The sequence below is a fragment of the Chanos chanos genome, chromosome 7 (assembly GCF_902362185.1).
Source record: "Chanos chanos chromosome 7, fChaCha1.1, whole genome shotgun sequence".
NCBI lineage: Eukaryota > Metazoa > Chordata > Actinopteri > Gonorynchiformes > Chanidae > Chanos > Chanos chanos.
The window spans coordinates 26,358,399-26,384,908 of record NC_044501.1 but is presented as its reverse complement, the minus strand read 5'-3'; the positions used below and the strand labels follow the sequence as shown (position 1 = coordinate 26,384,908).

The following is a 26,510-nucleotide window of genomic DNA, read 5'->3' as shown; positions in this document are numbered from 1 at the left end:
GATTTCCTCTTCGGTGTCTGCGTTCGTCCATAATGTCTCACTAATGCCACCACGAGACGAGGAGGACTCGGTTTCTAACGCCTGACGGAGCTCTCGCGTGTTCCAATACCGTGCAGCAACAAAGTATAGTAATGTATTCCTTTAACTGTAATTAAAACCCTTTTGGTCTTGAATGACAGCTTTGTTAACGTGACCGTAGTAAAAAGAAAACCCCTCATTGAACGGCTTGTTAACTTTATAGCTTTAAGAGTGGGATGGCCCCATTTGTGCTTTGACAAGAATGAGGAAATACGAGCCAGTCTGAAAGGTCCGATTATAAGTAGACCCTGTGTGCTCGTCAGACTCTGTTGCCGCCTGCGTCTGAATCACTTTTGAATCACTATTGGGTTGACTACAATCGTTCATCAAATAGGATGTCCTCAACTCGCATGCCCAGCACGACTGGTAAGTAAAGTCTAGCTACCAAACGTGCAGCGGTGGGATGGAGGGTGCAACATGCTTGCCCCTCTCTCGTTTATGTAGCGTCGTTTGCAGAGATGTAAGAGTTTGTGTTAACGATAAAACCTAACGTATATGTCGCAGCGTATCTGGCAAAAAGCTCGACTTTGGAGCAAGTCTTCCGATATCTGAAAGAATCCAAGTATTGGTACACACTCACCGATCTCTTTAAAATACCTAAGTAAGCCGACACTTTCTTATTGTTTAGCAAACTCTTCCATTATATTGTAACCCGTCTTCATCATCGTTATTTGTCCGGCCTTTTAGCAGTATCTTCGGTGGTGAATATGATGCATCTGGCAATAAAGCCCCATCTCGATGTTTTCCAGTCCACAATGACAAGTTTGCTTCACTGTAAAACCATACAACACAAACTTTGTCGTCTTTGTTTCCTCAAGGCATTGGTGTGACCTGAAATATTATTCTCACAGAAATGACGCGCATCAATCAATTCAGTCGTATTCGTTTGTAGTTGCTGCTTACGATGTGTGTTTTCGGCGTTAGATGTTATAGTTTGCCCGCCTATATATAACTACCGTTGAATGAAGTCGTCTGCTTGCTTTAACTTTCTCATTTTTGCAGGAGAGATATTGCTGTTATTGTGTTGACATGGAAACGAATAGCGAAATCCCATCCGGTGTTTTGTCTTTGGCTGGAGTTTTTCTTCTCTTCAAGTGTTAAAATATTTCAAGTCGCATGTTTGTCTTTTGTACATTTATTTATAACCCGGAACTTTGTGATGGATGACGTCAAGTAACAATTCTGTTGTTTTGGAGCGTTTACTGACCTCTTCCCCCGCGCGCGAGTTAATTTCTCAGCTGCAGTTTGTACCAAATGGACGTTCGTTTTTTCTTTACATCTCGTTTTGCTCTAGCTAAGCACCAACATAACTGATTCAGCGTTACAAACCTCGCTGCCGATTGTCTAGGCCTCGCCACGTTAGAGGTTGAATCAGGTGTGTTCTTGCGAACTTAAATTTGGTTACCGGTGGATAACTTGGCCAGGACCAGAACGGGAACGCTTTGTACTGGCCTTCTCGAAAGTGTTTGTCCCCAGAAAGTAGCATCTCCTACCGCAGTGAAACAAGACGTACTTAAAGTCAGTTTAAGTGTCTCTGAAAGACGTTTTTCTAGTACTTCTCGTTGCTAGCACATAAAACACACTGTTGTTCTTTACTGGACTCTATTTTTGTATCCATCAGCTGTTCTCTGCAGATGCCAACATATAATCTTCTGACTTATTCCATTATGCGTAAATAACAAGCACGAGACTGTCGGACACACTTAAACGTGCAGACAAACTGCAAAATTCACGTGGAGTCTCTATCGGGGCAAGAGACCAACACATTGGGCATGGTCAAATTACGACATTTCACTCTCCTTGAAAATGATCAAAACTGAGCAGGCTAATTGACTTGAACTGATGAATATGAGGATAATAGCTTATTTGCTTTTACTGGCATGTTTAAATCCGCAATAAGGTATGTGTATGATGACCCCATGTCCTAAAGAGATTCTTTCGACCTTCTCTTTGTTTCACAAGATTCCTGCGTTGTGCAAGTTCTGAGTGAGAATGGACTGATAAAAAACTAGCAAGGTGAACCGTCTCCGTCAGAATATGGCGTGTGTGCAGGCCCACACTCATTCCCTACAATCGCCTACAAGCTGCACAGGCAGACTATCGATACTAAGAATCAGAGAGGCATGATAATGGGGAGGGAGGCATATCCGACCGACCCTCCAAATACAGGACTAGGTGGGGTGTTTGAGTCGTCCCATGCACTCCGGGATATCGCTATCATTTGAGCTAATGACTTCAGCGATGTCGCGCAGTGTAATTTGCCGCTACGTCGACCCGTGTATGTTTTGAGTCATAGGCTACTTTCTTATCTGGTTAGTTAGGACCTGGAGTGGAAATGGAGCAGCAACGCTGAAGGGTTCTGGGACAGAAACGTTCATGCAAATAAATCGTCACATTTAGTGGCAATATCTGAGTTTTCCACCGGCTAAAAACAAATATAGACCAGCCGTGTCCTCATGCCACAGAGTGGATGACCTGCGCCTCTACTAGCTGCTCGCTCACTACAAGCTGTACCCTCTCTGGAAGTCTGTGTACGCATGAATGAATACAGGCGTTTTATTGTCTCTCGCTGGCACTTGCATGTCCGGGTATTTGTTGAGGTAGAGGATTCCCTGGAAAGCCACAGCAATCTGGATGTTGCAGAAACAGGATTGTTAGTCAAGCAACGATGCAAAACTCCGTCTCAGCTATGAATGTTCAGAATTTAAACAGCCTTGGATGGATTTTTGTGATTTTTCCTTCAGGATTAGGATTTGTTTCCTTCAGGACCACATTTAAGAATTTCTATTCTAGTCATTAAAGCCTTTGTTTCACCTCACCCTGGATCTATGCGATTCAGGACTCAAATGAACAAACCTACATTTTAACAAAAGTGCAGTACATGACTCCAGTTTTTACAGTCACACAATTATGTGTTGTGTTAGTCATACTGCTAACACTCTTGTCAAATATCTACAGTAAATCATTGAAAAGAAAGGTTCTTTATGACTAAGTGAAGCAGTCCAAGGTCCAGTGGACACCTGGTACCAGCTATCTCCTTCTATCTCTCTTTCTTTCTATCTCTCTCTCTCTCCCCCTCTCTCTCTGATTGGGTGGGCAGTTTTGGTTGTATTATTATTTTATCTGGCTAATTGTCCTGCTCTGAGAGTGCGTCATGACACAGGAATCTGAGACATCCTGTTGGTCTAGGTGCAAATGTGGAGCTGCGTTCGCCCAGTGGCGGACTTGTGCGTCGCCCCAGCAATGCACAAACTGGCTCATAAAATTGTCCAACAAATGACACACCTGACTAAATTGTGGTTTCACTCTGACAGACTTTTTCCACACCTTTATATAGGTACACACACACTGCAGTGCACCTACCCACTCTGAGAGACATACATGGGATCCCCAGTCATAGCTCTGTGTGTGTTTTGTTTGCTGATTAGATTATGGTGGAACATGAGATAGTGTGTGTGTGTGTGGGGCTCTGTCTCTGTGTCTGTGTATGTGTCTTTTTCTGTACTTGTGTGCATGTGCAGAGAATGGCTTTTAGACTGGTCTAAAAAAACCTGACTGTTTGGGAAAGGCTTTAGTGTGACATAAACAATGTAGTTCAGGGATTCAGAAAGAGAGAGAAAAGAGGTGCAGATGAGCCCTGTGTGTGTGTGTGTGTGTGTGTGCGTGTGTGTGTGTGTGTGTGTTTCTGTGCGTATGTGTGTGTGTGAGAGAGAGGTAACATGAGAGTTAGGAATGAATTAAAAGCTATGAAATGCTGGTTAACACAGAGATGAATGAGGACAAAGAAATAACACAGGACTTATCTTTCATTTCTGTCGAGAGAGAGAGAGAGAGAGCACTCCTATGAAAAGGAGAAAGAGTGTGTTGATATGTACATGTATTCAACTGTACGTATTCCCGTGTGTGGAAAAGATTAAAGAGACATAATTGAAAGATACTTGTCGGCATACTGTGTTTGTGTGTAAGACAGGTTTACTTAAGCCAATAATAGCACTGGGGATTGCCCAGACGTTTTAAAGGCAGTGTGAATGAAGGAAGTGAGAGGAGAGAGGAGTTGTCATGGAACGAGTGTGATGAGGAAAGAAGGCCAGAGGTATTCACTTCCATCACACAGGAAGTGCAGAGATTTAGTCAGCCATGGAGATTACTCATGGAAAAGAGGAAGTTCATCTGTTTTCACATTTCAACACATTGTAAATCTGTGGTTTTTGTCATTCATTGTTTCATGTTTCTTTATGTATATTCTTCATATATGTTTTTTTCTATTTGCATTTTGAAATCCAGTAATGATCCACACATCAGTGTGGCACAGTGTGCAAGCTGACCAAGACAACAGCTTTACACACCATTAAGAAGACCTTATACTGGCTACAAATAGGTATATTTTAGCCCTGTAGACATAGGCATATGTATGTGTATGTATGTATATATAAATGTGTGTGTATATGCACACACACACACACACACACACACACACACACACATATATATATATATATATATATATATATATATATATATATATATATATATATATACACACATACACACATACAAATGTATGGGAATATAGCCATAGTAAGACTTCAAGCCCTGCTATTGGCACAGTAAAGCTGTGTTTTTCTTTCTTTTTTTTAAGATGCATTTTGGGCTTTATGGAATGGTGGCCGTAATTGCAGGTTACTGTGGCCAGACGAATGACTGAAATGAAAAATTATACTCAATTTAATTAAGAGCCACAGCCAAAAACCCTCTTCAATTAGAGAGAGAGAGAGAGAGAGAGAGAGAGAAGGGTTGAGAAGAATGGATATGGGTTGAAACTTTTAAAACCCTATTAGTCTATATTCCAGGAGTGCCCAGGTCCAGTTTTGGGTTGAGGAGGAGGAGAGCAAGGTCCAATGTTTCTTGCCCTCACCTCTTAAAGAGAGCCAGTTTTGCTTGGGAACAGGTGTGCACAGCCAATGAGAGACCACAGTGCTTGGCACAGCCAATGAGAGACCACAGTGCTTGGCACAGTCAATCAGAGACCACAGTGTTAGTTTTAGCCAGTCAGAGACCATAGCAGCTGCTTAGTACAGAACCCAGCAGGACTTGGGCCCTCAACTGCTGCTAGAGTCAGTCCAGAAAAAGAGAGAGTCATTAAATCAGAGTGACGGAAATCATAACCAGTGTTTCAAAGCGTTCCCTTAATACATCAGCGATGGTTTCACCTACAGTCTCGGGAGTTTAAATGTAAAGTTTCCCTCTCCAGGGTTGGAAAGAAAGCTGTGACTTTATAGGTCACATTCCAGAGACCTAGCTGAAGGTCCCACTGCAGAGTTCCAGGGATTATTCATTCTTTTCCCCTCCCTCCTCTTAAGTCAGCTCTCTCTCTCTCTCTCTCTCTCTCTCTCCCATGACAATGTCGTGCTGGGCTCCTCTGGCTCTGTTTGACACTGCCCCTCTCTCTGTCTGTGTTTATCTCTCTCCCTCTCTGTCTCTCTCTCCCTCTCCCTCTCTATCTCTTTCTTCTTCTTCTTCTTCTCTCTCTCTCTCTCTCTCTCCGTCTGACAAACAGAAAACTGTGACTTTGTCATGAAGAATTACCCCCTCCTTCATCTGTGTTGGGCTGTCTCTTTCTGTTCTCTCTCTCTCTCTCTCTCTCTCTCTCTCTCTCTCTCTCTCTCTCTTTTCCCGGGCATCTTTTCAAACCTCGTCTTTCTGTGTGTGGCTGTGTGTGTGTGTGTGTGTGTGGCTGACTGGCTGACTTTTCAGAATCATTATAAGGCCTTGCTTCTGTGTGTAAATTAGGACTCTCCCCCATTTGAGTGTTCTTCACAGATATTATATATCCTCTTTTCATATGGACTTCATTTCTGTTTGATTAATGCCTTTTCCTTACTCTGGCTTTACAGAAGCCCAGACCTAAAACAACTTAACGTACATGAGAAAACCATCTTTAGAAACAGGCTTAAGAAGGATGACTCCATCTTTAGTCATCCTTCTTAAAAAAAAACACTGATAATGATAGGTGAAAATCATTTCTGTGTTTTCAGTAACAAAGGGGTCAAAAGAACTTAGATGATTTATTCAGTGTGTCAGTGAACAGGAGCACATCAGGGGTCAACAGAGGATTTGGCTTTAGCAGTCTTTTGACTCGCCATCATAGCAATATCCTCAATTTCAATTTTTTTTTTCTGATTTCATTGAGTTGTTGTGAGTCACTCTGTCGAAACATGAGCTGTTCTCTCTCTCTTTCTCTCTCCCCTTCTTTTTTCCCCTTTGTCTTGATCACACCCAAATTTTCTTTTATCCCCAGACACAGGAATCTGCATTGTGTAAAAAGGGTGCTATCACAGACATGCTGTTGGAGTTGTGTTGTTGACATTGAACTGCTCAAACCAAAGGGCTGTTGACTTTACCTCCATCTATGCATAATTCCTTTACAGCTGTCATTGAAACATTGAAACATTGCTCTTCATCTTCTTGGTAATAGGAAGACATTGAGAATGTGTTTTTCTAGTCACTCTGAAACAGAGCTAATCTCTCTCTCTCTCTCTCGTTCTCTCTCTCTCTCTCTCTCTCTCTCTCTCTCTCTCTATCCATCCCTGTCAAAGGGACCGGACAGAACACCGAAAGCTCGGACACCAGCAGAGCAGAGTACGTAGCATTTGGACTGGTGGTTGTCTTCTTCTTATTGGGACTACTGGGAGTTTTAATCTGCCATGTGCTGAAGAGGAAGGGCTATCGCTGCACCACCGAGGCAGAGGAGGATGAGGAAGAAGTGGGGGGATGCTCAGACGAGGAGAAAGACCTGGAGAAAGGAGGTGAGGCAGGTTTGCAGCTCTAACAGGCTGTTATTTCAAGAAAAGAAATATTAGAGTATGTATTTGCACTAATCTGATATAACACCATATAGACCAGCTCTTCAAATCTGATATACCATCATATAGACCAGCTCTTCAAATCTGATATACATCATATAGACCAGCTCTTGCCGGAAACACTGGGATGCATCATGTATAACAGAGTGTTTAGTTCTCACCTGTGAAAGGGTGTTGGCTCAAATTAAAAGGGTGAAAGGGAGTTAAATTACCAGTTCACTCTGTTTGACACACGCACACATACACACACACACACACACACGTCACTGTGATGAGTCATAAGGTAAAGTACACATTTTCAGAAAATCTGAGGATTTTTTTGGTTTCACACGGAAACATGTTCCACGTCACAACAGTCTACTGTAGTTATGGTTTCCTCTACAAGTAATGATCATCTGACACTACCTGGAAATGGTGATTCCTTCACCCCATGAACTGAATGTTGTTTGGAACAGGAAATGTTAACACGGTAGTGTTCAGTTGTGTTAAATGTTAAATAGCATTGGTGGCCTGTTTTAACTGTGTTCAGATCTACTGTTCTCGCAAACCCAAATTTTAGAACATTACTGGAAGCAGGTGTGTCAGTACGGGGGCTAGAAGCAAAATGTTCCCTGACCTTTGATGGCATTCACCCTGTTGCACTGTAAGGGTTGAGAAGCGAAGGATTTTTTTTCTTACTTCCAGGGGAAATAGGTGCCAAACTCTCTCACAATCATGGACTCTCAATAAAGCCGTCATGGTTACATTCTTAAACCCTGATTTGACCCTTAAATAGTTTTTTTTTTTGTGAAGCAGATGCCATACACACTGCCTCTTGTTGAGACTTGTGGCAGGCTGAGGTTGGCCCGACTGCCTCTCTTGCCTGTGGAGGAGAGGAAAACCAGTCAGCAACTTCAGATTTCCCCATAAGACGGAGGGTTGTCTTGCGCAATACTGCGTCTGAATCCTTGGCTTGCTTGCCAGCCGGAAGGTGAAGCTTGTGTTTTTAATAAGTGATGGACAGTAGTTATGTCCAATCACTGAACAGGAAGGATAACTGAAAATTCAGCTCAATCTGATAAGGTCTTATCTTCTCAGACGCCAGTGAAAACATCCATAATTCAGAGCCTGTGTGACTAATGAGTTCTGTTTGTGTCGTCTCTGTCTGTTTATGAGAGAGAGAAAATATATATGGAAAATGTTGGAATCCAAACAAAAGAAAGGCCCAGCACCCCCCTTTCTCTCTCCCTCTCTCTCTCTCTCTCTCTCTCTCTCTCTCTCTCTCTCTCTCTCTCTCTCTCTCTCTCTTTCTTTCTCTTTCTGTTCTGATAGAAATGATGAAGGAAAGTCCTTGTTCTGTGTTATTTCTTTGTCCTCATCCATCTCTGTGTTAACCACCATTTCACAGCTCTTCATTAATTCCTCACTCTCATGTTACCTTTTGCACACGCACACACACACACACACACACACACACGTAGGCACGCAGGCACACACCCATGACTACTTCCTGCACAGCTGTGACTTTATTCAAACAAGAACGATCTTCTTTTAAATCACTCTCAGTCAGTCAGTCAAACTGTCATTTATCTGTAATGTCATTTATCTCTGCCTTTATTTATTTACGCTTTCCTGTATTGATCAACTACAACTCCCAATGGAAAAAACTGCTCCATTCTATTCATTTTTCCCCTCTCTGTTCTCTGGTGGTTATTTTATTAAAATGGTCCTTTGGCTAATGGAAAGGCAACCACCATTCCCCAGACTCACTAGTCCCTTCCCTCATGAGCTTTTCCTCTAGCTGAGCTGAAAAACACACAAATGGATCATTTGTTTCTTCCACATCCTAATGCATTCATCCTGAAGTATTCTTACTGACGTGAGATCAGCCTGGAATACTGGTTCATAATGACTGGAGTCCATCGTGGCTTTTTAAATACTGATTCAAAATTATAGATTTTGGGGAAAAATAGCACAACTCCACTGTAACAAGTCCCCTCGGCTTCTTCAATTTGGAATATGTGTTTATGATTAAATGGTTATAATTAAGACTGATCGTAGTTACTAGTTGTTACTAGTTACTACTAATGACAAACAACCAAAGGCAGAGCTCAGCCAGTGTTCTGAGCTCAGCTTTGGTTGATACAGTGCAGGCTCCAGCTGCAGAGTGGAGAACTGTGAGGAGAACAGTGAAGGACAGTTAGTTTGGTTCACTCAGATGACACCCTCCCCTCCCTTCTGCCTCCTTCACTTGGCCCCACTGTAACTAGACAGAGTCCTGTTCAACAGGCAACACAGGACGTGCTTCTCGTTCAGCGAGGGGTCAAAGCCCCAAGAGGAAGGACGTGGGTGGAGGGACGTTTGTGTGTGTGTGAGAGTGTGTTTGTGTGTGTTGTTGACTAATCCATGAGCCCGTCCTTCTCACTGATATTTACTGGAAGAGAACACTGCAGTGGTTTGTTTCATTAAAAAGCTTTCAAAAGCTTTCATTAAGGGTTACTGGTTAATTTACATTATCTTTTTCTTCCCCTGGAATTTTCTGAACTTGTATTTTGGCATATTACTTACAAAAATGAGTCACGACTCCATGCAATATTTTGGAGTATTTTAACAGGTCAGTGTTGTTTCCAGTAGTTTGGTCCTAAGGTGATGACTGGTGACTTGCACTGATATGAGTGGAAGGTCTTGCAGCTGAAGTCATTAATAACGGTTCCTCTCAGAAGTGTGCTGATTTGAGATTGTTAGGCCTGGGAGCAGAGCTGCTTCAGCATTTGGCCATTTGGTCGACATTTTCTCAGGTTTTCTGTGTTCACACAGCACTCCAGGATCACAGGATCTAATGACATTTTATAGCTAAATCAAATAGCCTGGAAATGTTATTGTAATACAGAAAGAACACTTTGTGTTTCACATTACATACATGTGTGTAATGTGAAGGTACGTGTGTTTTGCTAATTGTAAGATGTATAAGAATACACATGTTCAAAATGTGTTTTATGTGTATCACAAATAAAGTGAGAAGAATCCTTACAGCACTGGGACACATTCAGTCCACTTGAAATACTTCTACACACAATCTGACAGTCTTCTCTTTTTCCCTCTCCCTCTCAATCTGTTCTTCATCCTTCCTCCTCCCTCTCCCTGTCTCCATTCTTTCTCAGAGCTGAATGACACTTACAGTGAGGAGAACAACGACACGGTGGGACAGATTGTTCACTACATCATGAAAAATGAAGGTAGGAGTGAATGAATGAACGAGCGTAGTGTACGTCGTTTTTTTGTTTTGTTTTGTTTTTTTTTTGTCTCAGATTACAATGAAAAGGATCTGTGTTACTCACAGTCACTGTATATAGTGCATCTTTGTGTAAAACATGCATTAAATACAGGATGTATGCTGAAAATATGTGCATGTTAGAGTACAGTATTCTACCAAACTAGCTCCAGTATATCCCCAAATGCATACAGAGAAACGTTCAGAAAAGTGTACACTTTAAAGTTTCTGTGTTAAGTTTAAAGTTTTTTGGTTTTCATTTATGAAATGGTGCTCAAATTCAGAAGCTTAATTCTTAAAAGTTTTTTATCCAGAGTCCAGATAATGTTGATCATACTTAGCTCATTGATGACTGTAATAATCAACTGACATTACATGTATAGCATAATGAAGACAAAGCCCTATAGGTGTAAGGAAGTTAGAAAAGTGTGTGCATGTATATATGTATGTATGTATGTATGTATGTATTTGTGTGTGTGCTTGTATGTATGTAGAGTTTATAAATCATTTTGTTAACACAATCAGACGATGTGTAATATGTGTTTTTACGTTATCTGTGCTCTGTCTGACCTACCCTGCTTCCAGAAAAGGTTACGATTATTGTCAAAACAAAACTTATTCGAACACTCAGAATTCTTCTGGAGTTCCGCACGTCTGCCCACAATAAAAGATGAAATTTTGGGCTTGATGGCTAATTCAATTTTTCATTTAAATTTTACTATTTGATGTGTTGAGACAGTCATGTTAAAATTGTAGATTAAACTCAGGTCTTCACTTTGGAGGACTACAGACAGTCCCAGTGTCCTTTTGCCAGTCTGAAGAGAAATCATAGCTAAGCCATCCAAAAATTTGAGGGATTGGGTTTTAGCCTAAACCAGTGTTTAAGCAGAGACTTGTTTGTAAGCACCAGTTTGCTTGTTGTGTGTGATGTCAAATCAATAAACAGTTAGGGCGGAAGGCAGCCACACTGCCAGTGGACCATTGTTAAAAAAAAAAAAAGAGGAGTCTTTTCCATTGTGTGCTTATGCTGTATGGTGTACAGCTTTTATGAAAACCACATTTTTAGACCAAACGGTAAACCATTCTCAGGTCAGTTAGTAAACTAAAGATGATCAGACCTGACAGGAAACGTGTTCTCCCACCTGTATTAAAATGATCCTGCCTTTGTCTCTTTGTCTTACAGTAGTGTGTGTGTGTTAAAATGATCCTGCCTGCATGTCACAGTGGTGTGTGTGTGTGTGTATGTGTATGTGTGTGTGTGTGTGTGTATGTTAAAATGATCCTGCCTGTGTTGCCTTGGTTTTATTGAATAGATGCTGTTGTGGTGGATATTTTGTCAGTCTAGAATGACCCCCCCTCTCTATATTTAGAATGCTGCCAGATTGCGCCAGTGTCTCTGTGCTTCTCTCTCAAAGCAGAATTTCCCTCAGTGGTCCTGTGACAGGAGATGACTTTGCTGTTACTCACAACCTATGTCTGTCTTATTTGGTGACCTTGCCTACTCCTATGACATTCTGTGGAGTAGTCGAGTGTTTTTAGTCATTCTGTGGAGTGGCTGAGTCTTTTTTTATGTGTCGCAGTAGTGTTTTCTAATAACAGTTCAAATGTTGTCATGGACAGTCTGTTTTAGGCCAACATGTCTACCTATAATTACCTGATAAGCAAGTAGTTGTCCTCCTGCCCAGACACAGCTGAGTGGTTTGCTGTAGTATCAGAGGCACTAAATACTTAAGACTGGTAGAACTGTACTTTTCGGTGTGTCATAGATTGCCGTTGGATTGAGCCCTCGTTTGAACTGATTTACCTCTACTAAAGACTTAATACTTCACTGATATGTCTAGGTTTGCCTCAGTACTGGCTCACATTAACTGTTCTAATAATGAGCGCACAGGCATTTAACGGCACCTGATTAGAAATCTTAACAGTTCCCTTGGGGTTAAAAACGGGAGACAAACTTTTGTATAAATAGAAATGTCCAGTGGTCATCCAGTAAATGTGATTTCCTCTTTCGATGACACAAAAGATTAAGCGTCTGCAGTAGCGTACTTGCACTGCATTTAACGAGTGTTTGTTATTCTTTCGGTTTTCCCTCTCGCCTGTTGTCTCTGTGTGTTTGTGTTCTCATATCTGGCAGGGATGTAATATCGGTGTTCCTGGTATCATTGAATTAGTTTTTTTTTTTTTTAATCTGTAGCAGGTTAGGTTCATACAGGCTTTCTGTTATCTTCACGGGCAGGCATATGCGTTGCTCAATTACATGGGGAAGGTATCAGCGGTTTCAGTAATCTGTAATCTCTCTCTCTCTCTCTCTTTCCCCCCAGCAAACTCAGATGCGCTGAAAGCCATGTTCCATGACACGAGCATAGACTCAGATGGGTAAGACTGACCAGAAATCCTTTTATATTGGCATGTGTTGTCATAATCACAAAGGCAAGAAATTGCATCGTCAGAGAGAGCCTTCTAGGGCTGTTATCGCAGTTTTCTTTAACCACCATCGGAGGTCAAAATGAGGTCATTCAGTGAGTAAACTTAATAGACATACACCATTATGATGGACAGACCAATCTTAATATAAGGTAGTTACACTATTGTCCACAAGGTGGCAATGTGATCTATCAAATCACCTCTGGGTCTCGTTCAGATCTTAGTTAAACTCTTGCTTAAATCAATGAAAACATCCGAGGTAGCAAATGACAGGTGGCATTAGGTTCACATAATATTAAATTATGTTTTGAAAAGATGGTAATTAATATATTAAACACATTCTGTTTTCCTCTCTCGATCCTGCTTTTTTTTTTTGCTTTTTACAGTCACACTTTGCTACACAGTTTCACTTTTCTAATTAATCATAGTTATTGATAGTTCACATTTTGACTCATGATGTCGTTTTTGCGGAATCAGTAGCTTTATTCATATGTTAATATGGAACATCATGCTATATTAACATATATTGGCACAAAGTCACAAACCTACCATTCTCATTATTATTGTTAGGCTATAATGTGTTAAGAGTTGTTTGTCTGTTAAATAAGGTAGCATTAGGTGCATATGTCTGTCTGTAGGTTATATCTAAGTTTATGTATCTGCATTTAGAAAATGACAACCTCACATTACCTTAGAAATAGCACTCTGAGGAGACATCTTAGTCTCTGAAAATGAAGAACTACTGCTTCACTACTGTAAATAACACACACACACACATCTCTCTTTCAAATTTCTTTTCTCCTAATGCCTCAAGATTCATGGCAGCTTATTGTGGCTTGAGTTGTTCTTCTCTCTGTTGGTGATCTGTGTGTGTGTGTCTGTGTGTGTGTGTCTGTGTGTGTGTATGTGTGTGTGTGTTTTATGGGTCCACATTTTCGTGAGTCATGTTCAGTAGAGCTAGTGTTGGCTCAGTGGGTCTCTAAAACACCCTGTCTGCCAGGCAGTGTTTGCTGGTGACACTTACACCAGTCAAAGACACAGGCTCCCAGTAGAATGTGCCCATTGGCTGGGTATGGCCTTTATAAAGCAGATAACACAGTTCACAGTGCCTACACGCATATCAGTGAGAGACATACCCTGATCTGAAAGGATGAAGGAAGTGTTTTTTTTTCCCCTCTCGTTTCGTTCAGCAGGTAAAGCTCCACTGACCTTGAGCAGTGAATAGAGCAAGAACACATGAAAGAGAGAGAGAGAGAGAGAGAGAGAGGAGAAAATGAAAGCTATTTGTTAAACGTGTCGCGCGGTGTGTAAATCCACGGCAGTAGTTCATGAAGAGATGCAGTAGAAACAGAGAACACCTGGAAGAGAGAACAAGTGAGGTGAACACAGAGACTGAAGGAGGAATGGAAAGGAAAAGGGAGCAGGAGAAACATTAAAAACGATGAGAGAAAGAGGAGATGGATGACGGATAGTGGAAGGGAGGCAACAAACAAAGGTTATAGGGAATCAGTGTGTGCTTGCAAAGAGAGAGAGAGAATGAGAGAGAGAGAGAGAGAAAGGACTAGATTGCGTATTCTGGCAGGGCTGTACAGAGTTTCCCAGACTGACTGGGCGTCCTGCCAGACAAACACTTAAAAGTGGGCGCTCAGGCCTGCTGCAGCAACTGGGGAGAGATGGAGGGATGGAGGAGAGGTGAGGAGGGGTAATTTATGGGGTATGTGTAGAGGAGGAGCAGGGGGAGGGGCTGGAGGGGCGTGGTGCAGTGTTCTGTCTGGTTTCTCTGTCCATCAGTCAGTTTTCGCTATTCTCTCTCTCTCTCTCATACATTTAATACTTCTTCATTTCTGCTGGGTTTTTTTTAGCACTCTTGTTCTTCTCTCATTTCCTTCCCTCTCTTATTTTTCCCTGTCCTTCCCAAGCAGTGCTTTCTCTCTCTTTCATCCACCTCTCTGTCTACTTGTTGCTTCAGCTCTTCCCTTCCCTCTCTCCTGCCTTTCATATCACTCCATCATATCTCCTACTTCACAAACACACACAGGGTTCTGTGACTGTGCATGTAAAGCAGTCACTATTACTTTCTCTAGTCCCCACCTCTCTCTCTCTCTCTCTCTCTCTCTTTCTCTCTCTCTCTCTCTCTCTCTCTCTCTCTCTCTCTTTCTCTCTTTCTCTTTATCTAAAATCAGTGCCATCTTTGGGATACACACACTCTCACACACACACACACACACACACACACAGTGGTGTCTTGTCTAACAGAAACAGGTGACAGAGCGCTCGTTTTTCACTCCAGAAGTTTACTGAGTGGTAGGATTCTGCAGTCATCTAACAATTCCCTGGAGACAGAGAGAGAGAGAAAGACACAGAGAGAGACAGATTTAGAGTGAAAAATTGGAGGAATTTAGACACGGTTGAAATAAATGAATTAACAATATCCCACCATTCTTCAAATAAAATATACACACCAGCCTGTGTGTCTGTCAGTAATCTCACTAACTCACTAATGCACTTATGTCTGTATTTGTACCCACAGTCCTCTAACACCAACCACACCCACCACCCCGACCACCCCGGTGACCCCTGTGTCGCCAGGGGCGCCACCTGGTGCGGCCAAGCACACGTGTAATCACTTACACACCATCGGAGGGATGGGCGGGCACAAGAACATCTGCAGCCGCTGCAGTCAGAAGAAATGGCCCCTAATGAGACGCACATCCAGTAAACGAGCAGATCGGCGCAGTCACACGGGGGAGGTCACCGTTCTCGCTGTGGGCAGGTCTGTGTTTGCATCTGTGTCTGTGTGTGTGTGTCTGTGTTTGTGGTGGCTGTAAGACTGTGTGTTTGTGTGTGTGTGTGTGTGTGTAGTAGCCATGTGGCTGTGTATGTGTGTGTATTAGTGTATGTCTGTGTGTGTGTGTGTGTATGTGTTCTCTTCAGTGCAAGCTATAATTTGAATACTAAGTGCAAGCTCTCTCATGTACCCATCCAGATGAATGAGAGTGTATATTAGGGCTGTGCTGACCTGTGTGGAAATTAATTCCTTAATTTAATTAGAAGAGTGCATGTTTCCTGGTGCGCGTCTCTCTCTCTCTCTCTCTCTTTCTCTCTCTCTCTCTCTCTCTCTCTCTCTCTCTCTCTCTCCTTCTATTTCTCTTTCTCAGTGTGTGTGTGTGTGTGTGTGTGTGTGAGTGAGTGAAAGGAGAAATTGCGCTTTGAGCTGTCGAAAGCAATCCTGTGAACACAGGGTAAAATGACTGTTGAAAAAGCTTAGGCTTCCCGCTGTAACCATCAGCAAATTATAAACAGTGTCACAGCACAACACATCCAACAGGTTAAGAACACATTCATAACGAGTCACAGCACCACACATCCAACAGGTTAAGAACACGTTCATAACGAGTCACAGCACCACACATCCAACAGGTTAAGAACAGATTCATAACGAGTCACAGCACCACACATCCAACAGGTTAAGAACACATTCATAACGAGTCACAGCACCACACATCCAACAGGTTAAGAACAGATTCATAACGAGTCACAGCACCACACATCCAACAGGTTAAGAACACATTCATAACGAGTCACAGCACCACACATCCAACAGGCTGAGAACACGTTCATAACGAGTCACAGCACCACACATCCAACAGGCTGAGAACACGTTCATAATGAGTCACAGCACCACACATCCAACAGGCTGAGAACACGTTCATAATGAGTCACAGCACCGCACATCCAACAGGTCCAGAATCACTGGACTGGTTTTTAACCACTGTGCTTTTTTGCCGTTCATGCTCAGGTTCCGGGTGACCAAGTGTGACCCCAAACCCGCCAAAGAGAGACGGACCCTGCTGATCACGGAGTCCAACGGCAGCATCCCATCCTCCCCAACAGACACCGCACCCGAACTAGAATCATGTGACAGAACCTCCAAACACCAGGTCAGAGAGAGAGAGAAAGTCAGAAAGCTCTTTAGCTACAGTATCAAAACAACATCAGCAGCAACAAGAACAACAACAGCGACAAAGCTACTACTGTTATAGTAATATCAGAAACTTGGAAGGACAGAGAGAGCGTAGCTGGTCCAGTTCCCTTAGGCAGAAGAGTTTCCCAGGGCTCTTGGTGGGGAGGCTGCGAGGTTGAGAATGGGGGTCAGGTCAACATGATTAACCTCCATGATCCTCATGTTGCTCAAGGGCTTGGAAGCATTAGAGAAAAAGCAGAGGAGTAAATAATTTCAAAAACAGAAGTCCTGAACAGGTCGGGGGGGGGGGGGGGGGGGCATTTGTCGTCGTAAAACGGGTGCTGACTATCTTCTTAAAGATACTTGAACTGGCTCAGACAGGTTTACTGAAAACCCAGCGTTTCAGTCTCTCTTATTTGTTTCCAACATGATAAAGATATCAAAGATACAAAATTTTACACAGTTGGTTTTTGAACTTACATTTGACATTTGTGTCTCACCATTTTCAAAAACACCCCCTCAAAAAAAAAAAAATCCTTCTGGCAGTTTGTGTAGAGCTGAAGCGTTAGTTGGTTCACCTGCATGGGCACTGTGGTAAATCTGGAAGTGCAGTCAGGCTGATTTGCTATCCTAACCAGCCCTGTATATATTTGGATAGAATTTGTTTTGGTGGCAGGAGTGTGTAGATCGGAGTGGAGGGCAGTGAGCTGAAGGAGTTGTTTAAAAGCAGCAGGTTTCGGCGGGTCTCGTGGCAGGTGCCAAACGACCCTGCTGGAGAAGACTTCTGTCGCCCGTGCTTAGCGTCTCTGCATGTGTAAAGGATTCCTGAGTTAATCTGAGTTTAGCTGTAAGACAGGGCATGCTGTTGGTCACCTCAGGCCATTGATTTAAATGCCAGAAGGACAAATTTCCATATGGACGGAGGGAGGAGGTAGATTTGTGTCTGTATGTTTTAAATGGATGCTTACTTGCAGAGACTGAGTGTGTTCTTTCTTCATGTCTGGTCTGATAAACTGGGGGCTTATTGGTGTCTGTCAAGCTTACAGTACACCTGTGTTTTTCCTCTTAAAAATGAGTAAGAAAAAAGCGGCAATCAAGATCTACTAGAGGCAGTTTGGAAATGTATGAGTCATGTTAAAGTGCTTTAAACAAATGACTGTATGTCAATAATGGACCTGAAAAACTAGAATATGACTTAGGCCGGATTTGTGACTGACATTTAAAGGTGTTTATCTCTCTTTCTCACTCTCCCTCTCTTTCCCTCTTTAGGATGACAAGGACAATGCAAAGTGAAGATGGTGAAGTCAGAGCAGCTAACACGGCCATTTTGTACAGTTTTAACACTTTTAAATCCCTGCGTCAAACCAATAAACAGATTCCTCCATCAGACAAACAGCCATTCGACGACAGCGGTGTCAGTCGAGGCTGTGTCCCGCCTCCATCCACAAACCAACCAATCAAGGACGAGTGAGCGAGACGATGGATGGGAAACGCGAGGTGTTCTGTTGTCCTGCGCAGTTATACACGCACTCCGCTTACCTAGCGTGTGAGTGTGTGTGTTTGCGTGTGTAATTTGGGCTCCACGAAAATGGACTGCGGCCGTTTCACATCAATCATTTCATTGCCATGCCAGTACTCCCTTTGTAAACACGGCTGTGACGTCGACAGACGAAAATAGCATCTCCCGCTCCCTGTAAGCTGACCACGTATTTGTTGGTGGTTAACCTCCACGGCTGCCACAGAGAACCACACGTTTCAGACACAAAAAACGCCTTGTATGATCCTGGCCTGCAGAGCTGAAAACACAGAGTTTGTGTTAGAGGAGGATCAATTCTTTGGACACTGTGAGGAAAAAGTCGTTGAAGCAGAGCTTGATGTTTCCTAAGGTACAATGTTTACCAAAAATCACCTTTGTACCCCCTCCCCCCAACTCTTCCATAGTGGAAGACTCTGAATTACACTCATTCCAAAAATGTCACTTTTAGACAAGTATATTTCCCCTCTTCAAAATATTGTTAATCCATAAAAAGAATTGTTGTCTATCTACTGCTTATAGACTGTCCAAAGAGGAATGTTTTGTGAATTATATAAATATGAAGTGCTAACTGAAGCTACCTGTAAGCTAATCACATGACTACTAACCATTTACACATAATGCATGTGTCTTTGTCTGAATGAGATATGATCAGGTGTGGTCAGATACACTGTGAATATCCTCTTTTTGATTTGTTTTTCACCAGCAGCTGCCCATAGTCCAATGTCTACTCATGCTCCTTAAACCATAGAGAATTAGACATCAGCATTTAAGATTTCACCCAACAGGTTATCCTGTGTTGTGCTCCTGTTCTGTGATTTTGATGGAGAGATCGAATATGTTTGGTTTTTCTGTTGACAGTAGGTGCATGTTAAAGTTGATGGTAGAGTATAAATGCACACATGAGTTGTAGGTGGGGAGGTAGCTAATACTGGATACTGTTTTTCTTGCTTTTGCTAATACGGACTGATTTGAATCCAGATTTAGGGGTGTGTGTGTGTGTGTGTGTGTGTGTTTGCATGCGCAAAGCCTGGAAATTCTTTTCATCAATTTTTTTTTTGTTCTCTCTGTTTTTTTGTTCTTAAACATTAGTGTTGCTCTGTTGATTTTCAATGTTTAATGATGTTTTAAAACCAAAAATGTTACCTCAGAAAGAGACACAGTCGACAAAAAAGAACAATAGCCTTTTACTTTTTCTGACAATATAGAATATATATATGTGTGTGTGTGCGTGTGTGTGAGAGAGAGAGAGAGAGAGAGAGAGAGAGAGACACACACACAGAGAGACACACACAGAGAGACAAAGAGGAAGAGAGAGAAACTTAAATAGCGCAAAAGAATGTATTCCTAAATGGCTTTATGACAAGACAAAATGTAGGTTAATATAAATGTCAAATAATCTATTTTAAATGTTTTATTTAGAGTAGCATACAATTGACTGTTTGCAGCTTGCCTGTGCTAAAATGTAAATGTCATATTTCAAACCCCAGTTCTCAGATGATTGTAAAAACCCTAAAACCACATCAGAGACCAGACTGTGTCTCAGATGCCTTTAGGGCTATTCTGCTAGGACACTGAGAGAATATAAACACCTCTTGGGCGAATATATATTGCAGTGTAATTCTGTCTGGATTTGACCTGGGGCCAAAACTGGATGAGATGACAGCCATAATGTAAAGCACACCAAAGTGTAATGACCCCCCCCCCAAAAAAAAAAACCCTTATTGCCAATACATTTGCCTAAGATTTTCAACATAAATGATTTATGATACAATGCTTCTGTGGGAGCTACATTCTTGTCGATTTATAAATATTTTGTAACTCATTGAGATATGTACTATACAAAGAGTGGCCTTTTTTAAACAGTAAAAATTGAAATTTCAGGGTCAGGTTGCCTTGTTTTTTTCCAATATTAATAAAAATATTTTTGAAATGTTCTGTTTGAGTAATACATAAAACATGGGAATGGAACCTTGAGTGGGATGTTGAGTAATTTTAATGAACACTTTTTTTTTTGTATTTGTATGTTTATGTATTAAAATCATTAAACACACCTTTGTGTGTCTGCTTGTGGTTTGCTGTTGTTTTTGGTCTCATTTTCTCTCTTTGTCTGCTTCTGTATCATTAGATCTTTCTTCTCTTTCTCTACCTCTCTCTCTCTCTGCCTCACCCCCTGCCCTGTTCCCTCATCATCAGTCATCATCTCTGTTATCATCTTCCAATATCTCACCCTCTTCTTTCTGTTTCTTGCTCATTGTTCTTTTTTTGTGAGCAGAACCAGTTGATCATCTTTGACTAATCTGCCCACAGCGTCATGTAGGTACTTACAGAAACAAAGCCCTTTATCACCAATGTTTCCATGGACTTTCCTCTCAAAAACATCCCTTCCTCTACGTTCTTCCTCAACATTTTGTTGTTTATGCAGGAATGAAGCTGTATCTGTTGTTTAAATGGATTCAGTTTACTGCCAGAGTCCTGTATTGGAGGGCAGTTGTTACAACCTGTCAGTTGTTCTTTGAAACCATTTTCTCTCTGATTTTAACAGTACCAGTAAAACTACACAGCAGACAGTTGGGTTCTGGTCATCTTGCGTGGTGGAAGGTGTGTAACGGCTGGGCCTCTGTTTGGAGTGGAGACATATCAGGGTAATGATTAATTCAGACCAACTGATGTGTGTCAGTGAAGTGACCCCAATGACCTTATACATGGGCATCCTCCCAAAACGTCAACACCAGACTCAAGGCCTAAACGACCTGTCTATCGGTCCTTTGACTCAAAGTGTTTCTATTCTTAGGCCCCTCTCTCTTTTTTTTCCTTCATCTGTAACTTCCTGAAGCAACTGTGTATTTACCTAGCGATTCCTTGAACAGCCTGTAAGAACAATAAGGGCTTGTTTGAGTCACATTTCCTTGAAAAGATATGACAGAGAGAAGCTTCTGGATCTGTCGTCTTTTAACAAACTTTGATTTTTTCATCTGTTCTGGCGCCATGTATCATTCATAGGCATGTTCCTAATGCTCTTTTAACTCCTCAACCTGTCTTTATGACCTCACTGGTGTGTACATGTGTAAATTTGTGCATATTTCCATAAATCATTCTTCAACTGGTAACTCACTAACTTAACTGAGTGAGTCCCTCCTCTTTTCTAAAGATTTTTTTCCCTGTTCATGCTCTAGGGTTCAAGAAATGGTTAACTAGCTTGTAATGTATTTCATGTTAAGACTTTATTAAAATTTGATGAATTATTTATGGCGTAAGTGGAAATGAGGAGTTGTCTAGACCTTAGCCTGGACTCGGTTCAGTTTCTAGCTTCTGACTTTCTGTGAATAATTTTGACTTTTAGAGTTTCCCCTTATTTCTCTTTATCTGAGTCAGCGTTCACCATAAAAGTCAAACTTATGGAGCAGTGCTGTGAGGTTGATTTAAAGAATGATTCGTATTTGGGTATGATTTTTACAGCACGACTGTCAGTGCCTTTACGACCTGCAGCACCCCCAGCTTGCTTTTTAAAGGTGATACTTGTTCACAGTAGGTGAAATTCAGTGTCAAAACTCAGCATGATCAAGACAACATCACAGTAAGAGTTCAGGTCTACAGCAGAAATTACTAGTCCTTTTAAAATACACACATCACCATTCATTCCAATGCAACTGATGGCAGGTTTGTTTGTTTATTTGTTTGTTTTTTGTTGATAAGCGCACAGGCAGCTGTGTTGGTCGTCTGTGCTGAACGTTTCAGAAATATTATGCGCCTGTGATTGCCTGGTCACCTGGGAGATTTTTACCCTAAGACTTCAGACTTCTGGTCACCTTCAGAATGTGAAGAGTAAAACAATGACCATAGTGTTATATTGTCAATATACTGTATACTGTTAGAAAGAACTTGTCTTGAATATTACACGTTTGTTCTTTTGGGGATTTTCATGTGTTAGATATCAGTGTTCACAAGACTCGATAGTTTGAATTTATATATACAAAAACGGAGCCACTGACTACATATGACCAAATGTTCCTTATCATCCAGTTTACCACCACATAGATTTTTTTTTTTAGATATATAGCAGTGAAAGATAAAGCAATAAAGACTTTGCTCTCATTAAAATTTCCAAACAGAACACTCACCTCTCACACACAAACACCCATTATTATTGTGTTACATTTTCCATGGAAACAATTTGATCTGAATCCGTCTTATTTCTCTGGAGTCATTTGACTCCATTACGTGCAAATAGTTACTGTTCAACTTTAGCTCTTCTCCTTGTTCAAACTTTAACCTGCGCTAATGTATTCATGTACTCATTTAAAAGCAGCAATCACAGAATTTTGTTACTGTTTAAGTCTGTACTGAGAGATCAACAGCTTTGTTATGGCTTATATTTAGATCTGAATCATAAGATAAGAAAAGTCTAGAAACCAAGCAGTGTCCCTCATGTTTTCACCTCAGTTATTCTTTAATCTCTGAGTCTGACCATAGTTAATACTCATATGTTTATTTGTCAGAGGCCAAAGCACACACACACACACACACACACACTAGGGGTGTGCATCTCTCCCTTATAACATGATCCGATTCGGGTTACAATACGATTCAGGGACAATACATTTTAATATGGAACGATTTCGGTGCAATTCGATTTGGCGTGATTCGATGCGATGCGATGCAATGCAATCTGATTCAGTTCTTAACATTTGTTTAATGTAGACATTCATTTCACATTATAAATTAAAATAAGCCAATTCTGTAAAAGTGGCATTGCTTACTTTCAAATATATATATTTCATAAAAGACCAGGGAATCCCAAGTAAATGGCCAGACTTTTGTCCAATTTCCCTCCTTTTTATAAAATTCAAATGTCTTCCAAATTTAGACTTTAGATTTGATGGTACACCATAACCCGTGTCAGCGCTGTCGGACGTATTGTTCTTGGTTTTACCTCGCAAGCAAGGCTAATGTTACTCAAGTAAAAGGTAAAAGGTCAACGCGAGACACTGTGCAGATTTAACGAATGAGAGGCAGCCGTTATTATTTTGAAAGTAACATGACTTGTCAACGAGCCTTTGCAGCAGGTAATACTACAGTAGAATTAGCAGCAAAGCTTCAGTCAACCGATTCCTAACTTTAGAATCGGGCCAATGACCGGGTCATGGCAGGATACATTTAGACCGATCCAGGGGTCTGCGTATCGATGTAGTCGCATCTTGAACGTTAAAACCGGTTTTCGATTTGTATTGGTGAACCGTTACACCCCTAACACACACACACACACACACACACACACAAATCCAAAAGAGAAAAGAGGAAACCAGAAGAGAGGAAGCTCGATGTTTTGCCTTCTTGAAAACAGCAGCTGAAACAAATAGAGAGACGAAAAATATGAGACCGCCGCTAATTAGTTTTGCTTCTGCGAAAGGCTAACTTAATTGTCGGAGTGGAAAATGAAAAAAAAAAAAAGCTCTCTAAAAAGAAAGTAATGGGTTTCACGAGGGTTGGTGTTTACTTCAGAGTTCACTAAAGTCATTATTATAATCAGCGCCTGAGTGCAATTTTATCAACCCTGTCTGAACTGTTTTAAAAGACCATCCTAAGATTGTTCTGCAGATAGACATCAGACAGACAATAAGACAGTCTGTACCCTGAACACCATCCTCCTTCAAAATGCACATGCACACACACACTTAACCCATAAATCCTATGGCTATGACGCATACAATCTCTGGATTCAAAGAGATTAAAATTTTTAATCAAGCTACAGAAGTAATCTTGTCTTGGGAGTGCACAAACAGGTGACAGGAGACAATCCACCTATCATGTTTTCTGTCATCTCTAAGAGGAGGCTGTTTGAGAGAACTGTGTGTCTGTGTCTGTGTGTGTGTGTTTGTGTGTGTGAGAGAGAGAGAGAGAGAGAGAGAGAGAGAAAGGGAAGGAGACAAAGAAGAGTTGTGAGGGAGGTTTTGGTCGGCATGCGTCTTTGACGTTACTGTCTTAAGGGTAGTAATGTCTGAAAAAGAACAGGACAGATCACATCTAGGAGTCTCATGGTTTCAGACAAAGACTTTTTTATTTCCTCGTCTGCTTCATGTGATACCACTGACGTCTCAGCTCTCCATATCCTGCAGTCTACACTCTGAGCTTGTGATAAATTAAGGTGACAGAATCAGAGAACAACCTCAATTCGCCTGTTAAAATACATCCACCCTGATAAATATACAGATATGTCTTTATATATAATTGTGCATTTGTTTAGAATCATTTTAAGGCTATTTGGCAGTAGATGTCATTGCAAATTCAGAAAATATGCATACAAGTATACACAAAAAAATGTTTGGTTTTTTTTTGTGTTGTTTTAACGAAATGATTTTGACCATCAAATAAGAACTTCAGTTTTTTTGCAGTCCAAGTTATGATACTTCAAAAAAACAACAAACAAACAAACAAACAAAAAAACTTCCTTCATTGAAACAATGACCTTTTCATGTCACACAATCAATTTTGTATTCTTCTGTTTCTTCTGTCTGAGCTGTCTTTCAGATTAACACCTTTAGCTACTTCATGCTGCAGGTGGGTGGGTTGCCCCAAGAGAAAATAATAAAACAGCATAATCCAGAACTGATGGGTCTCAAGCCGTTAAGCTAGCATTTAACTCCGTTCAAAGCGTTTTTTTAGTGGATACCTGCATAGTACCATGTATCAAAAGCACTTCAAAGTACTGCTTTGGAAATTTGAAGGTTTACAGACAATGAAGAGACAGTTAGGACGATGTCTGCTCAATTTGTTCCCCTGAACTTCCCGATATTCCAACTTGAACGCCGTAAGGCAGCAGGAGTAGAGTGCAGACTGTCTCAGCTTTGCACGAAGCGGCCAGCCGCATTCAAGTTTTTTCTTGCTGCATATCTCCAGGCTCCACTCTGAAGTAAGAAAGTTTACTAATGGTTGGATTGGTATTGTTCCATGTATTTAGCTCCAAACGAACTCAGTGTGAAATGGGGAAATTCAGGTCTGGTGTAACAAAAAGCGTGTGTGGGGGGGGGGGGGGACAGTAAAAAAAAACTGTAGTGTAGTTAATATGAAGTGCTTTTGATATAAATATGAATGTTGTTTTTTTGTATGGATCGTCCATCATCTCTCTCTCTCTCAGGCCTCGGTTAACACTGGCTTCTGTCAGATCAGTCAGTCAATCGTCTAACGTCACCAGCCTGATTACTGCAACAAATTCACAACATATTCACAAGCACAGGTAACTGTGAATCACAACTCCTACACAATGCCTGAGCACTCCACCACATAATACATATATAACAGAATGATGAAGAAAAAAAACATTCACAAGTATGTCTTCCTGAAGAAACCGATACTTCACCAGGAACTGTCTCTCTGTGTGTGAGTTTATGCCATGCAAAGTGGTTTTGCTCCCTGAAGAAAAAACACCAGCTATACAAGGCCACTGGCTGTGTGGAGGCTGAAGAGAGGACACTCAAGCCTAAAATCACTGCCTGACACGCTGTGTAAAGTTTGACTCCCACTCAAGACAGAACAGTTTATGATAGTATCTTCCAGAACATTCTGAAACATTCACATGAGTACATTACTGAGAAGCAGAAGTCAAGGTTGAGTCAATTCATGAATGAATTCATTGTAATTCAAGGGAAGAGCCGCAATTAGAAATACCTCCAAGGAAATGGAAATGGAAATGAATCAGAGGGACCTGTTCTGAACTGAATTCACTTCGAATATGATTCTACTTTGTGGAGAACAGTTTAAACGCAGCTTGACGATTTTGAATGTCTAGTCGGAAACCGTGAAACATCCTCTTCAAAAGCATTTTCCAGAGGCAAGCTTCTCAAATTCAAACTGAATAATTACCATAAACACAAATCCATGTTACTTATTGCCATTTCCTGTAATACCAGTTGAAAGTCACTTTACAATATCTGGAAATGGATCACCATGTCTGTCACCTGGAGCAGGACCATGAGTTGCCATAAATGTGAATGTCATCTGTTTTTTTCTGATGACAGGAGAAAAAGATTTGCTGCCTGCTATGCCAGCACTTTGTACCTGCTGATCCAGTTTGATTCCGGGGGGATGTTGCAGAAAGCAGGCTTAATTTCCTAATAGAAAACCTGTTTGGCTTTGTTTTGCTAGAAGAATGAAGGTATGAGGCTCTTCTACTAGGAGGTTTACTACTTAGCCTGAGTTAACTAATTCTGAGTTTTCACTAAGCCCACTTTCTGGAATACCCACCCTGAAGTCTAACTTTTTCCAGACAACTTCTTATCTGGCCTTTGTCCATACCTAAATCAGACATTATATGACATTATACAGTTGACATCAGCCGAGTGGGGGGGGGGGCAATAAAACTGGGGCAAAACAAAGCCAAGGCTCTTTTATTAGGAGGTT

General features: G+C 41.3%; 1 protein-coding gene across 1 annotated transcript; it reads left to right on the top strand.

The window, feature by feature from the left end:
• The first annotated feature begins 393 nt into the window (after positions 1-393).
• rell1 (RELT like 1) lies at positions 394-18,533 on the top strand. Its single transcript, XM_030780666.1, has 7 exons — positions 394-444; positions 6,675-6,884; positions 10,082-10,156; positions 12,513-12,567; positions 15,146-15,388; positions 16,415-16,556; positions 17,849-18,533. The coding sequence occupies exons 1-7, from the start codon at positions 414-416 to the stop codon at positions 17,870-17,872; spliced, it is 780 nt and encodes a 259-aa protein (XP_030636526.1). The 5' UTR covers positions 394-413; the 3' UTR covers positions 17,873-18,533.
• The last annotated feature ends 7,977 nt before the right edge of the window (positions 18,534-26,510 follow it).